Source organism: Onychostoma macrolepis, chromosome 10, assembly GCF_012432095.1.
Source record: "Onychostoma macrolepis isolate SWU-2019 chromosome 10, ASM1243209v1, whole genome shotgun sequence".
NCBI lineage: Eukaryota > Metazoa > Chordata > Actinopteri > Cypriniformes > Cyprinidae > Onychostoma > Onychostoma macrolepis.
This window is the reverse complement of record NC_081164.1, coordinates 4330986-4345421: the sequence shown is the minus strand read 5'-3', so window position 1 is coordinate 4345421 and position 14436 is coordinate 4330986. Positions and strand designations below refer to the sequence as shown.

The 14436-nt window shown below is 37.0% G+C and overlaps 1 protein-coding gene across 2 annotated transcripts in view; it reads left to right on the top strand.

Annotated features, from left to right (window-relative positions):
• The window catches only part of galt (galactose-1-phosphate uridylyltransferase), a 127979-nt gene extending 114288 nt beyond the window's left edge, over window positions 1-13691 (top strand). The window contains exons 10-11 of one of the 2 annotated variants that reach the window (XM_058789143.1): window positions 6828-6982; window positions 13264-13691. In XM_058789143.1, the coding sequence (XP_058645126.1) occupies window positions 6828-6982; window positions 13264-13344 (236 nt within the window). In that variant the 3' untranslated portion in view covers window positions 13345-13691. The remainder of the gene's footprint in view (window positions 1-6827; window positions 6983-13263) is intronic. The other variant, XM_058789142.1, reaches the window with a different exon arrangement.
• The last annotated feature ends 745 nt before the right edge of the window (window positions 13692-14436 follow it).

Here is a 14436-nt window from a genome sequence, read left to right as displayed (position 1 = left end):
GTAATCAGCGCTGGGGAGTAACAGATTACATTGGGGGCCTGGGGGCCTTGTGAGTAGCCTTAACTACCACTTAAAATATTTTCTTCGTTCAGTTATGTTTTAGGCACATTTATATTAGTTTTTGATTGACATCCATCAAGAATACTTGAAGATGGCCTAAACACTACAGTACTAATACTCTTTATCATTATTTTTATGTTGAATCACTTATCCTGTAAATATGTTTATAATTAGCTTGCTTCATCCACCATTGTGCACTGACAAAAATGATTTTAAATACTACAGAAAAACAAATGTAATTTCTACATTAAAGGTCCCATGGCATGAAATTTTCACCTTATGAGGTTTTTTAACATTAATATGAGTTCCCCTAGCCTGCCTATGGTCCCCCAGTGGCTAGAAATGGTGATAGGTGTAAACCGAGCCCTGGGTATCCTGCTTTGCCTTTGAGAAAATGAAAGCTCAGATGGACCAATCTGGAATCTTCCCTTTATGTCGTCATACGGGGAAAGGTTACCTCCCCTTTCTCTGCTTTGCCCGCCCATGAGAAAATGAGCTACTACCGTGCGAGGCGAGGTACTACCGTTTTTCCCTCGATAGACATCATGGCTTGCAAACGAGTGAATCGTGATAGTTGCTCAGTGTTTGGATGTACAAATGAACACCGAAGTATTTTTTTTAGTTCCTTCATCCGAGCCTATGGCTAGCATTAGCTACATGATAATAACTGTAACAGCATACATAAACAAACCAACTAAAGTACCGTATCCATACACAATATTTTAAACTAACCATTCGGAGACGTCCAGCTGTAGCCGCTGAGTTGCAACTTCTTCATCCGGTGCTTCTCCATCCGGATCAGATTCTGGGTCCAACTGAAAAGCTTGAAGGACTGCGTGTCTACGAGCCATTGCGATACATCCACTGTCAACATTAGCGCATGGTAGCGCAAGCTGGTTAAGGCCACACCCCCACCCTCCACCTTGCCCCGCCTCTCTCGTCCTTAAAGCTGCAGACACAGGAACGGCACGTCCTAAGGAAAGCTCATTGTGGGACTGGCTCGTAGAGGCTGAAATTCTGCACCAAGGCTGAATTTCGGGAAACAGACTTCAGATACAGTATTAGGGACCACTTAGGCCTATATAAAAGCATCCAAAAAGCAGCATGTCATGGGACCTTTAAATAATTTAGTTCAGGCAAGAAAAAAAATAAAAAGAGTAAATTAAATTAAATTAGTACTCAATTTAAGCTTGTAGAATTTAAAGTTTAAACTTATAAGTATATTTTACTTGGAATTGTTTGTTATTTTTACAAAGATTGTTTAAGTAATATCAACGTCATGATCCCGTTGTTCCCATCATTCACTTGGGCATGAATAATAAAGGTACAACTTTGTTTTGGTTGCTTTTGTTGTTAGGTATGCTGTTTTGTGACATCTGGAGTTCATTTATTACTCAAAATGACCCATTCATACTCAAACACTATTCACTGATTGTCACAGTCATTGTGTATCATGTGCCAAGTATTCAGGTCTCTGTGTTCATTCAGTTAATAACTATATTGTGTCAGCATATTACCTTAAAATTAATAACGAGCAGTCTGCTTGCTTACGTGATTGTAATTTAACCACATGCTTTATAGCCATTTTTTTTCTTTCAGTGCTATGTTGTTTGAGAAAAGTTTACAAACCGTGACTGAATGTACTTGAGTATTGCAGGGTAAACTTAAAATAATTAAGTAGAAATTACTCATCAAACTCTACCTGGCCAAGTAAAAATTTACTTATTTCCTTTGCTAATTTGAGATAACTTAGTAGATTTTACTTAATTCCATATTTAAATTTTACTTAAAAAATATGCATGCAAAAAATTTTGGAAAACAAAAATTAAGTGAATTTAACTTCTTGTTTGGAGATGTTCACCAAGTCTGTTGCAATGGATTTTGGGATTGCAGTCTGCTTGAAGGATACCTAAAATACAGTTATTTTATTATAAGAGAAACACTATTATTTTATTGTATTATTATTATTTTTACATTAGTATATTAATATTTAGATTTAATTCTGGCATTTTCTGTCATTTCCTTTTTAAAATTACACTAATTTTGTTGTGTGTGTGTCATGTTTATTAGTTTTTTTTATTCAGTTTTGTGCGTTTTGTCTTGTATTGTCTAACTTTTATAAAAGACCAACTTTATTTCTAGATATGTTGCCTTAAAATGCTGCCTACATAGGCAGTTTCCTAGGTTGTAAGAGGAAGAACGATTTATTTGTGCGTGTGGAGGTATTTTTATTTTATTTTATATTTTATTTGATTGTATATTCACGTTTTTTTCAGTAGGAATAATTTCTAAAATAATGTTGACCTCCAACAGAGATGTCAGTATTAATTTCATAATTATCCTCTATAACAGCAGATAAACATACAGTATATCGATTGAAGGCATGTCAATTGAAGGCTGTAAGAAGAACAAAGTCTGCGAGATCAGCACGGGTATCTTACCAGGTGGCATTCGCTCTGTTCAGACACGTCTAGCATGTTGAACAGGTTTTAGCTTCATCACTCAAGGCTGTTGGAGCTCAAGCACAGGCCGTACTGCAGGCAACATATCTGCAATTTATTCATCATTCACACTTGATATAATAAACAACTCCTCTTTTTCAGCAAGAAATGAAATGCATTTCACATTGAATAATTGAATCAGGATGTTGGAGGCCTCTTTTATGGATTCATACATTTAGGTGGAGAAACAGGATAAACAGTCATGGCACATTATTCAGACTGCAAAGGGAAAATTACCAGCCAGTCACCCTAACTAGTGGAACTTCTCAGCACTGAAATCCTGCTTTTACTCTCATTGAATTGTTTGTTTTATGGCCATTTCTGCACGCCGGTGCAAATTGGGAATTATTAGATAGCTTCAGCCTTTCCAAACAAGTAAACATAGCGTATACCTTTGTGGATAAGAAATGTGAAGACTTTAATTGAATAAAAGCTCTAAAAGCATACCTTGAATTCAGCTTGCCTTATTATTCAGCTAATCCTATTCTTCACAGAAAGAACATATTTCAGTTAAAGCAAAAATAGTCAATTGACGATGGACTAAGTCCAAGATCTGCAAGCATAAGAATCGTTCACTCACCCTCATGTCATTCAAAACATGAACCCCCACCACCACCCCTGTGGGGCATGAAATTAGTTATTTAGCTTAATAAATGCCGGGACTGTCCAGCTCCAAAAAGTATAGTGTATATATTTATTGTATATGACTTCTGAAGCCATTTGATAGTGTGAGGAACCACCTGAAATTTTTAGTTGCTATTTCCTAAAAATCCTTTGAATTCTGGTTGAGATTCAATGTATTTACTGCTCTTATTTTTATTAAGGGCAAACTTCTGATCTTCTTTGCTTTTAGTATTAGCAAGAAGATAGCAGTCTGCTCTGTTTTGATGCACTATTGTCACCACTAATGAGGCAACCCGAATTAGTAGTGCTTCAGCCTTGATTTTAATTGGTGGTTATGAGAAGGAAGAGTTTTTGTGTGAGTGTGTGCATGTGTGTTTTTCTTTCAAATTGTAGACATAAAAACAAACAAAAAAAAAAATCAGGGCTAGTTTTCACATGGGGAAGCTGCTAGAAGGATCCATAAGTCAGTAACTTTAATATTTAGTTTATTTTAGAGTCAAAAGTTCAGTTGCACAGTGGTCTTGTATGTTTGTTTCAGACTCTTGAGTTCAGATAAGGACATTTTTGTGTGGCTTGCCACCTTCAAACAAAAATGTCAATATCATCATATGTATTTTTAATAGCTGTAAACACAATAAAGCTACACTGGGATGTATCCAGGCAGGTATATATCGAGGGGTGAGAACCAGAAACGCGTAAGTGACATTTCACCAACTTTACAGGAGAGCCAAAACAAAAATTTTACCATAGTTTGATCTGACTTTGGGTACTGATTTCAATTGTTTATAATAAACATAATATAATGAAAATAAAAAATTTGTACACTCATGGATGACAGTACTTTTGCCAGTAGAAAGCGCTCATTAAGAGCTTTCATTTGATATATATCTCCATTTCTCCAAAAACGTCACTGGTTCTCACCCCTCGATATATAGAATAACATAAAGGCAACCTCATCTGACTTTTATGAAAAATATCCTTGTATATATTATAAAACAAAAGTTTGAACTGTGTTCCGAGGACAAGGATATTTTTCATAAAAGTCAGATGATGTTGCCTTGTATGTTATTCTATATGTGTTCTGTATACTATAATGCATAAATTAGGTACTGTGTAGAGTCCAAAAGTAATTAAGACTATAAAATAACATACAATACATATATGTGACCCTGGACCACAAAACCAGTCTTAAGTCACTGGGGTATATGTGTAGCAATAGCCAAAAATACATTGTATAGGTCAAAATTATCCAATTTTATTTTATGCCAAAAATCATTAGGATATTAAGTAAAGATCATGTTCCATGAAGATATTTAGTGAATTTCCTACCGTAAATATATCAAAACTTAATTTTTGATCAGTAATATGCATAGCTAAGAACTTCATTTGGACAACTTTAAAGCTGATTTTCTCAGTATTTCAATTTTTTTGCACCCTCAGATTCCAGATTTTCGAATAGTTGTATCTCGGCCAAATATTGCCCGATCCTAACAAACCATACATCAATGGAAAGTTTATTTATTCAGCTTTCAGATTATGTAGAAATCTCAATTTCGAAAAATTGACACTTATGACTGGTTTTGTGGTCCAGGGTTACATATAGTTTTTGCTGATATTTTGTGTGTTACCCCATATAGTGTGACAACATGCCCCATTAGCAGGTCCAATTGCGTATTTTTTATGGACAATAGAGATAATGTTAATGTTCAGTAGGACTAATTTGCATTATCTTTTAATTGATTTTTATTGATATTTGATTAGACTTGGGTTCCTGAGTGCATAGCCTTCAGTTGGGTATTTCAATAATATTCAGCAATATTCATGAATCTTTATAATGATATAGAAAGGTCTTATTCAAAGCAAGGCATATGAATGACCCAGATACCATGCAACAAGCACAATTTTATTAGAAAAGATGACATCACTGTAATTGTTAAATAGAAGTGGAATGTCTCATTGAGCTCAGATCACCGAACTTGATATTGTTGGCCATTGTGCCAAGTGTTTTTACACGTTCAGACCATTTACAATAAGTACAGTATTGGAGAATCTGAGCCTTACATTATTTTCACTGGCGCAGGACGAAAATGGCCTGAAGCCAGCGATCTCTACATACCTTCGCACTGCATTGAAGTAACTAACCCCTAAGAGCCCAGAGCCAAATGTAAGCCAGGAAAGTCAACAAAATTGAGGAGAAACCCAAGACGGGCCAGAAAGAGACATGTGAGCATGTGAGTGCTGGGAAGAGAGACCCGATCCAAACCCAGTAACATCCAGCCAGCATGAGGCAGTGGAGAAAATGTCAGCAAAGGAAATGAACAGCCGTTTCACTGGAGCAGTCAGGATGAATCTGATTTAACTTGCATGATACGCTTTTCATTCATTACATGGGGATAAGAGCGGGGGATCTGGGATTGGGCAGATGGCCAAACCGCTGGTTCTCACAGCCATTTTATAACTTAATATGCACCGTGAAACCTTACGAGAGATGTCTCGCATGCCACTGGCATCCGAACATTCACAGGCCTTCTTACTGTACGTTGGCTGGGTTTTTAATTACGGTTTTAGCTGAGGCCCAGTGCTGTGGTTTGCTCTGTTCAGCGTATTCAGCTTTGATGTAGCCGCAGACACTTATAAGACAGATGGATGCCAAGCCAAGTTTGATCAGACCGAATCGTGCAACCAGTCATTTTTGACTTTTTTGAAGAGTTTTGAGAATGTCCTCCATCGGGACAGCAAGCTTTTTTTTTTTTTGGCTCTATCTGATCTGTTGCTGAAAATGAAACACATAGTAAACTTAATAAGCCGTTGCATGCTGCGTCTGAACGTCTTAATGGGATTGACTGAACTTTCATTTCTTCGCAAAGATCAGTCAGTGGAGGTCTTGACATCATTCTTGTGGTCAGTGTGAAATTAAACTTGACCCTATTACTTTCTTAATAAGTGTTCTTGGTCTTATTATGCACTATTCGCTAAAAAGCGTTATTTCAGAAAACAAACGTTTGTCTTTGTAAGCTCGGTCCAACTCTGAAATGGCAGCTATTTAGCCATTGTTTTAGGCTGTTATTGTAGAAAATCTTTTCTGTTTTAAGCAGTAATTTAGGCAATTTTGGATAGTTTATTAAAAATCTCAACAGTTTTTCTGCATACAGTGAAAGTCAATTGGCTGCACTGTTATTTTTTAGCCCCAAGGACTTTCATATTATGGACAAAAACACATGTAGACATTTTTCTTTTTTTTACATTTATGTATCTATTTTATTTATTTATTTTTTTGTTCCTGTATTTATTTAGTTAGTTAGTTTTGTTTGAAATAACATGAGGGTGAGAACATGAGTATGACTTGTTTCCTTGAACTACGTTTTCATCCTCCTCACAATTTATTGCTTTCATTCCTGGTTCCATTCAGGTGCACAACAACCTTTTTTTCACCATCCAGTCCATTCATCATGGATAAAATCCCACTTCACTTTTTAATATTCTTATTTAATATTTGGAAATACGTCACATTATGGATGAAAATTGGGTTGGGAATATGTTCTTTAAAGTATTAAATTAAATTGAATCAAGTTATGGTTATTCTGTTAATATCGTCCGACTGTAGTACAGTGTGTTTGCTCACAGTTGTGGTTTGCTCACCAGGGGCCCCGACAGGAAGTCATCTACAGGAAGACATGAGCCACTGGCAGCTTCATGCTCACTATTATCCTCCTCTACTGCGATCCGCAACCATCCGCAAGTTCATGGTTGGATATGAGATGCTCGCTAATGAACAGAGGGATCTTACACCTGAACAGGTATGCTTTCTTTTAAACATGTACAAAAAATGACAGTGATTACAATAACATTTAGTCTTTGCTATTGGTTTTAGCCAGTTTTGACAAAACCAATCCTATCACACCCCAAACACACAAAATAATCAGTAACACTTTAGTATAGGGACCAGTTCTCACTATTAACTAGTTGTTTATTAGCATGCCTATTATTAACATATTGGCTGTTTATTTCTTATAAAGCACATATTCTGCATGACCATATTCTACATCCCTAATCCTACCCAATACCTAAACTTAACAACTACCTTACTAACTATTAATAAGCAGCAAATTAGGAGTTTATTGAATCAAAAGTCAAAGTTAATGGTTTGTTACAGCGAGAATTGGACCTTAAAATAAAGTGTGACCAAATAATCTAATCAATAGAGCAAATAAATGAATCAGAACATAAACAATAATAATTGAATTAATATGTATTAAATTATACATGAATAAGAATATATATATATAGAATGAAAAGGTTTTTGTCCCTTCCTGTTTTTTTCTTTTATTTTTTGCATATTTGTCACACTTAAAAGATTAATAAATGTTAATATTACACAAAGATAACCCAAGTAAATACAAAATGCAGTTTTGAAATAACAATTTCATTTATTAAGGGAAAAAAGCTGTCCGAACCTGCCTGGCACTATGTGAAAAAGTAATTGGCCCCCCAAATCTGATAACTGGCTATGAGTCTTTCACATCGCTGTGGATGAATTTTGGCCCACTCTTCTTTGCAGAATTGTTTTAATTCAGCCGCATTGGAGGCTTTTCGAGCATGAATGGACTGTTTAAGGTCATGCCACAGCATCTCAATCGGATTTAAGTCCGGACTTTGACTTGGCCACTCCAAAACCTTAATTTTGTTTTTCTTGAGCCATTCAGAGGTGGACTTTCTGGTGTGTTTGGGATCATTATCCTGCTGCATAACCCAAATGCGCTTGACCTTGAGGTCACAAACTGATGGCCGGACATTCTCCTTCAGGATTTTCTGATAGAGTGCAGAATTCATGGTTCCATCAATTATGGCACGTCGTCCAGGTTCTGAAGCTGCAGAGCAGCCTCAGACCATCACACTACCACCACCATGTTTGAATGTTGGTATGATGTTCTTTTTATGAAATGCTGTGTTGGCTTTATGCCAGATGTAACGGGACACACACCTTCCAAAAAGTTCAACTTTTGTCGCGTCAGTTCACAGAATATTTGCCCAAATGCCTTTTGGGATAATCAAGATATTGTTTGGCAAATGTGAGACAAGCCTTTGTGTTCTTTTTGGTCAGCAGTGGCTTTTGCCTTGGAACTCTCCCATGGATGCTGTTTTTGCCCAGTCTCCTTCTTATTGTTGAATCATGAACACTGACCTTAATTGAGACAAGTGAGGCCTGCAGTTCTTTAGATGTTGTTCTGGGTTCTTTTATGACCTCCTGGATGAGTCGTCGTTGCACTCTTGGAGTAATTTTGGTAGGCCGGCCACTCCTGGGAAGGATCACCACTGTTACAAGTTTTCTCCATTTGTGGATAATGGCTCTGACCATGGTTCGCTGGACTCCCAAAGCCTTAGAAATGGATTTATAACCCTTTCCAGACTGATACATGTCAACTATTTTGTTTCTCATCTGTTTATGAATTTCTTAAGATCGCGGCATGATGTGTTTCTCTTTAAACATGCTTCACTTTGTCAGACAGGTTCTATTTAAGTGATTTCTTGATTCAACAGGTCTGGCAGTAATCAGGCCTGGATTTGGCTAGTGAACTTTAACTCAGCTTTCTAAAATAATGTGGTTAATCACAGTTCTTTCATGATTTAACAGGAGAGGGCAATACATTTTTCACGTAGGGCCAGGTAGGTTTTTTTCCTTTAATAAATTAAATCATCATTTAAAAACTACATTTTGTATTTACTAGCATTATCTTTGTGTAATATAAAAATTAGTTTGATGATCGGAATGTTTTAAGTGTGACAAATATGCAAAAAAACAAAAAAACAGGATGGGTGCAAAAACCTTTTCACGGCACAGTAGGCTGTTGGCTGCAATATGCAAAATATGTACAATTCAAATTTTTAATAATATTTATAATTAAATATTTATAATATTTATAATAATAAAATATATTATAATATTATAATTAAATTATTATAATAAATATTTTCTTTTAATTTTAATATAACTCTTAAAGATGTAAATGTGCATCTGACAATGTATTTATGGTAACACTGTAGTATAGGGACCAGTTCTCACTATTAACTAGTGGCTTATTAACATGCCTATTATTAACATATTATTAACACATCTTCTTTTTAATAATAATAATAATAATAACAATAATAATATTATATATTATTATATATAACAACTTTTAGCAAGCTATTGTCTCTTTGTAAACATGCTTATGGTCATCAAATTTGACAGTAATGTTCAGATCACGGGTTTTCGTTTACAGGATGGATTTGGGCTTGAGTTTAACACCCATGCAGACCTCTAGACTGTATTCTTCTCCTGACTCAGGAGTGTTTTTTATCTATCTTTCCACTACATTTAGAGTTTCCACTAAGCTTTAGCTCCCCAATTATTCCTAGTTCAACACCCAAGTTGTAGATAACCTCCTTCTTTATGCCGGGATTTCATGACCTAACATTACTCTGCCCCATTTCTCGAAACCCACAGGTTAGAAATGCTTTCAGAAGCGGCTTTCCTGACAACCACCGCTGTCAGATTTTAAAATAATTGGCTAGTGAGGTGACTTTTGTTGTTTTCTGCCAGCTTTCAACAAAGGAGTCCTAAAGCACTGTTATATTGTCACGCTTAACAGTTTGTGACTCTTCCAGCGGTACTGAGCTACTGTCCTCAGTATCGTTGGAAGTTAGTTTAATCCACGATGACTCATATTTCCAGCACTTCCGCACCCACCTCACCTGCTTCATTAATGTGTCCAGTCATGTGGGACTTTATTCCTCTGTCTAAGTGTTTCTGTCAGGCACACCCAGGCCAGGGTGACCCTGCTCAGTTTGATGCTGTCAGGCGAGGCAAGGGGAGCTGAGCAGAAACCGAGTCCCCTATTTTCCTATCTCCTTTTTCTCGCCTCGGCCGCCGAAGGGTGCAGCGCGTTACGCTCTTGATTGATGCCCATCTGGATGTATTGATTGATAGCTTGATCAAATTACGGCCTTCCATCCGGAGGTTGTCAGGACACTGGCCGTCAACGCTGATCCGTCACGCTGTGACTCCGTCCGTCGCATCGACTCGGGTCCAATCAGCGGCCCCCTCCCGACAGCGATCCGAGCCCTTTTCGCACTCCTCGCAAACCCATTTCCTCCCAGCTTGTCCACCTGAATGTGAAATTTATCAGCAGGCAGTGAGCGTTATCAGCCCTAAACCAGGACATCTGTTTTTCTCCGAGCTAAACGAGTGAGAATGGTTTGGGCTGCGATAAATTGGGCTTGGTTATCTGTCGACCTGACCTCTGTCTGCTGAGCCGGGTTGCCATTGGTGGCGAGTTCAAAGCCAAGTTAGCGTTTGAGCACACTAATGTGACCAGACCCCATTTTACAAGCTAGTGGAGGTACAGTTTGTCTCAATTATTAGTCCTAGCTTTATTGTGATTCAGTAATGGGGTGAAATTATATTTGTGATATATTTTACCTCATGAAACTATATCGATATTGTTACACCAATTTCTGTTTGGGTATTTTTGGGAAAAAAAGATTCAAGTTAATTAGATGATGAAATCTCAAGTTGAAGAAGTACTTTTCCTTACTGCTTCAATTTGGCCATCATCCAAACCAAGGTAAGAATATAACTGGTTCCTCGAATTGGCCGGCTGCTCAGAGAAACAGTAGTGTCTTTGACAATGAAAAATTGAAGCTTCTTTCTGAAGTGTCAGACACTGATTTGGAATTGGACTATATTACTGACAGACATAGAGAAATTTGAAGTGAAGTGAAGTGACATGTGGCCAAGTATGGTGTCCCATTCTCGGAATTTGTGCTCTGTGTTTAACCCATCCAAGTGCATACACACAGTAGTGAACACACACACACACCATGAACACACACCCGAAACAGTGGGCAGCCATATTGCTGCGGCGCCCTTGTCTCACCTCGGTTGTGGTATTGAGGGTGGAGAAAGCGCTGGTTATTCACTCCCCCCACCTACAATTATAAAACTGATATAAAAACACATTTGTTGATGCAACCGTGCCACTTGAACTTACTTATACACAGATTTGAACTGTTTTGTCGAACCGTAGTTACAAGGGATTCAAACCAGAGCTCCTCGCCTCTCAAGTACGACTCCGTACTCTGTGAGCTACCGAACAAACCTACCATCTATAAAAACCCATTTATATGAAGCTGGATATGTAATGCTAACGTTCAAAAGTATCAGTTTTCAAAAAGCATATTAAAATTGTTTCGCGTCTCGCGAAAAAGTGCCCCCAGGTACATTTTTGCCATGAGACCAGGTAGGTATTCTTTCTTCTAATATTTATATTTCAGTTTATTTCAGCTGTATTTCAAGAAATTATCGTTAATAGTTTTAGTTTTAGTTAACATTGACAACAGATTTTTGCACTACAATTATGGCAATGTCTTTTCTCTTACATTATGCAGGGTCAGTCATCTACTTTTCTGTAAGAAAAAAAAGAAAAACAAAAAAACATGTCATATGAGCTTAGAACACTAATTTAATGATGGCAGTATTCTATTATTTTGGTTCAGTCATATAACCTCATTAGGCCAGATTTCACCACTGCTGTCAAAACCCACTCATGTGTGCCACCACTCACTATGGCCATAATTTCAACTGGTTCCTAGCGTGCGCAAGCACATATTCATATGCCGGTTATTGCCCAGCATTACGTGACTCTTAGCAGGGACGCTAAGGGTAATGCAATGGACGCTTTATCTCCGGCGCTCAAACGTCATGACTGAACGGCTTTCGTTTGGAATATCGTGCTGAACCTCTGGGGTGATTTAATGTGCTGTAACATTTATTATGGCTTTATGAATGCGGCACTCCCATGGCGAGCCCAGCTGCCAGTGTTTATGAGACTGACCTCTCACTCAACGGCGGCAGCAGCCTCCATCAGCCCGTGCCGCAGCGGCAGTTGAGAAGGAATTAAAGAGTGTTGTGGCTGAGAGATTGGATCAGGAAGTGACACAGCCGCTAGGACGTTTAATCACACCCCTGCAGGGACTTATCTCAGGAGAGAGTGGGCGACTGGTGGTTCCTCTGCTGTGAGCGCTAGACATGAATGCAGAGTCTGCCATCGCTGGAGGGTATGGGTCACACTGTGTGTTTTTCAGAATGTGCTTTCACAGCAATCTGCCTTTTTGCTACAGCTTTATTTTTCAAATTTATGTCTCTATCCCAGCAAATTGTGTGGATGTTTATTTGGTCCAAACACTTATGGAGAACTGTGTAAGGGAGACTGGAGATAGTTGTCACACATTTTATTATACAAAGTCTTCAAAGTTTCTGTGTAGGCACATACTGTATCTGATCTACAAAAAGCTGTCACCATTATGCAACCGTTATTGCCTACAGCTCATTAAATATGTTGACATTGTTTTTGGGCCATTTTGTCACAATGGAACCTACTGTACATAGTATAGATTTTAGAGCCAAAAAAAAAATCAATTAAAAATAATAATAATAATAATATAATAAAATAAATGAAATACTATTACTAAATATAGTAATAAATTGTATTAGTAAATGTTTATATTTAATGCATTTTAGGATCATTCAATAAATTCAACACTTTAAAAATTATATTTTTAATTACTTTCTATATTTGGAACTACATTACTGTTTAGGATTGGAATCAGTAAGTTTGATTGATTGATTGATTGATTGATTGACAAAAATATTACTTTTATTCAGTAGGAATGTATTAAATTGATGAAAAAAAAAAGTGACAATAAAGACATTTATATTGTTAAAAAAAGACGATTATATTTCAAATAAATGTTCTTTTGAAATTTCTATTAATCAAAGAATCCTACAATTAATGAATGAATGAATCAATCAAGCAAGCAATCAATCAATTGGTAGATAGATAGACAGACAGATAGATAGATTGTAAATTGTAATGATATTTCACAATATTGCTATTTTGGCTTTATTTTTGATAGACTAAATGCAGCCTTGGTGAGCAGAAGAGACATGCTGTAATGTATGTGTTAATTGTTCACTCATTCAGAATCTTCTCGTTTCTTTTCTGTCTTTTTCTCTCCCTTTTACTCATTTTCGCAGGCTGCAGAGCAGTTAAGGAAGCTTGGGGAGGAACATTATAAGATGAAAAAAACTGAAGGTGATGGAGGGATGGAGAACTAAAAGAGTGTGACCTGTTGGCCACCTTCTGTGTCCAACGGCCAGATAATGAGAACATAAAACTGTGAGAAACAGATGGAGCTATAAGACGACTCATCTGTTTTAGTGCAAAGAGTTTAAAATTTGAAATAACTTCCTTTTGAATTTTTTTTTTTTGTCTTTTCATTCAAGTTAGAAGTTAAAATTGGCTCCCAAGTTTTTGTTCAGGGCCCTAAAGGCCAAACCATGTGAGCTGGTAATTGCTTAGTTGAGAGCTAAAATGATTTTTCCGAAAAGTTTGAAATGATAAATTGTAATATTTGCTTGTGTGTTTTAAAAAAAAAAATGTTTAATAAAGTTCATCCTTTTTGGCAAAATGAATTTGGCAAAAGAAACATTGACAACAAAAATAACATGAGCTTCCATAAAATTAAAAGTGTTTTTTTTTTTTTTTTTTTGTGCTTGGAAACTGCTGGAAAAGATTTTAAGTGAAAAAAAAATTGTTGAATTGAAGACACTCTGGCAATGCTCTAGCAACCATACAGAATTCATAAACAACCAAGCATACTCTAGAAATTGCATAGTCACACCCAGAACTCTCTAACTAGGAAACACATACAGATTAGCAACTGTCTTAACATTTTCCAGGAAACTACACAAAAACACCCTAGAAACCATATAACAACACCTTAGCAACCACTCAGCGCACTCTAGCCAATGACTACAGTAGAAACACTGTAACAACAACAACAACCCAGAACTCCTTAGCAACTGCTGTACCAGAATACCTTAGCAACCATCTAAGAACACTAGCAACCATCCAGTACATCAATGCAATGCTCTAGCAACAACAGAGAACACTGTATCAGCTGCCTAGCAACACACTTAATATTGCCCTACCAATCACTGAACACACTAGCAACCGTCTGACAAAACCTTACAACATCTTAGACACCACCTAAAAGCACATAATCTGTGCTTCAACTTAGCATCTGTCTAACAACTTTCAGGTATCAACACCTTAGCAACCACTCAGAACACTTTAGCAACCACAGTATAAGAATATTCTAGCAACCGTCTAATCAACCATCCAGTACATCACAGCAACCACAGAGA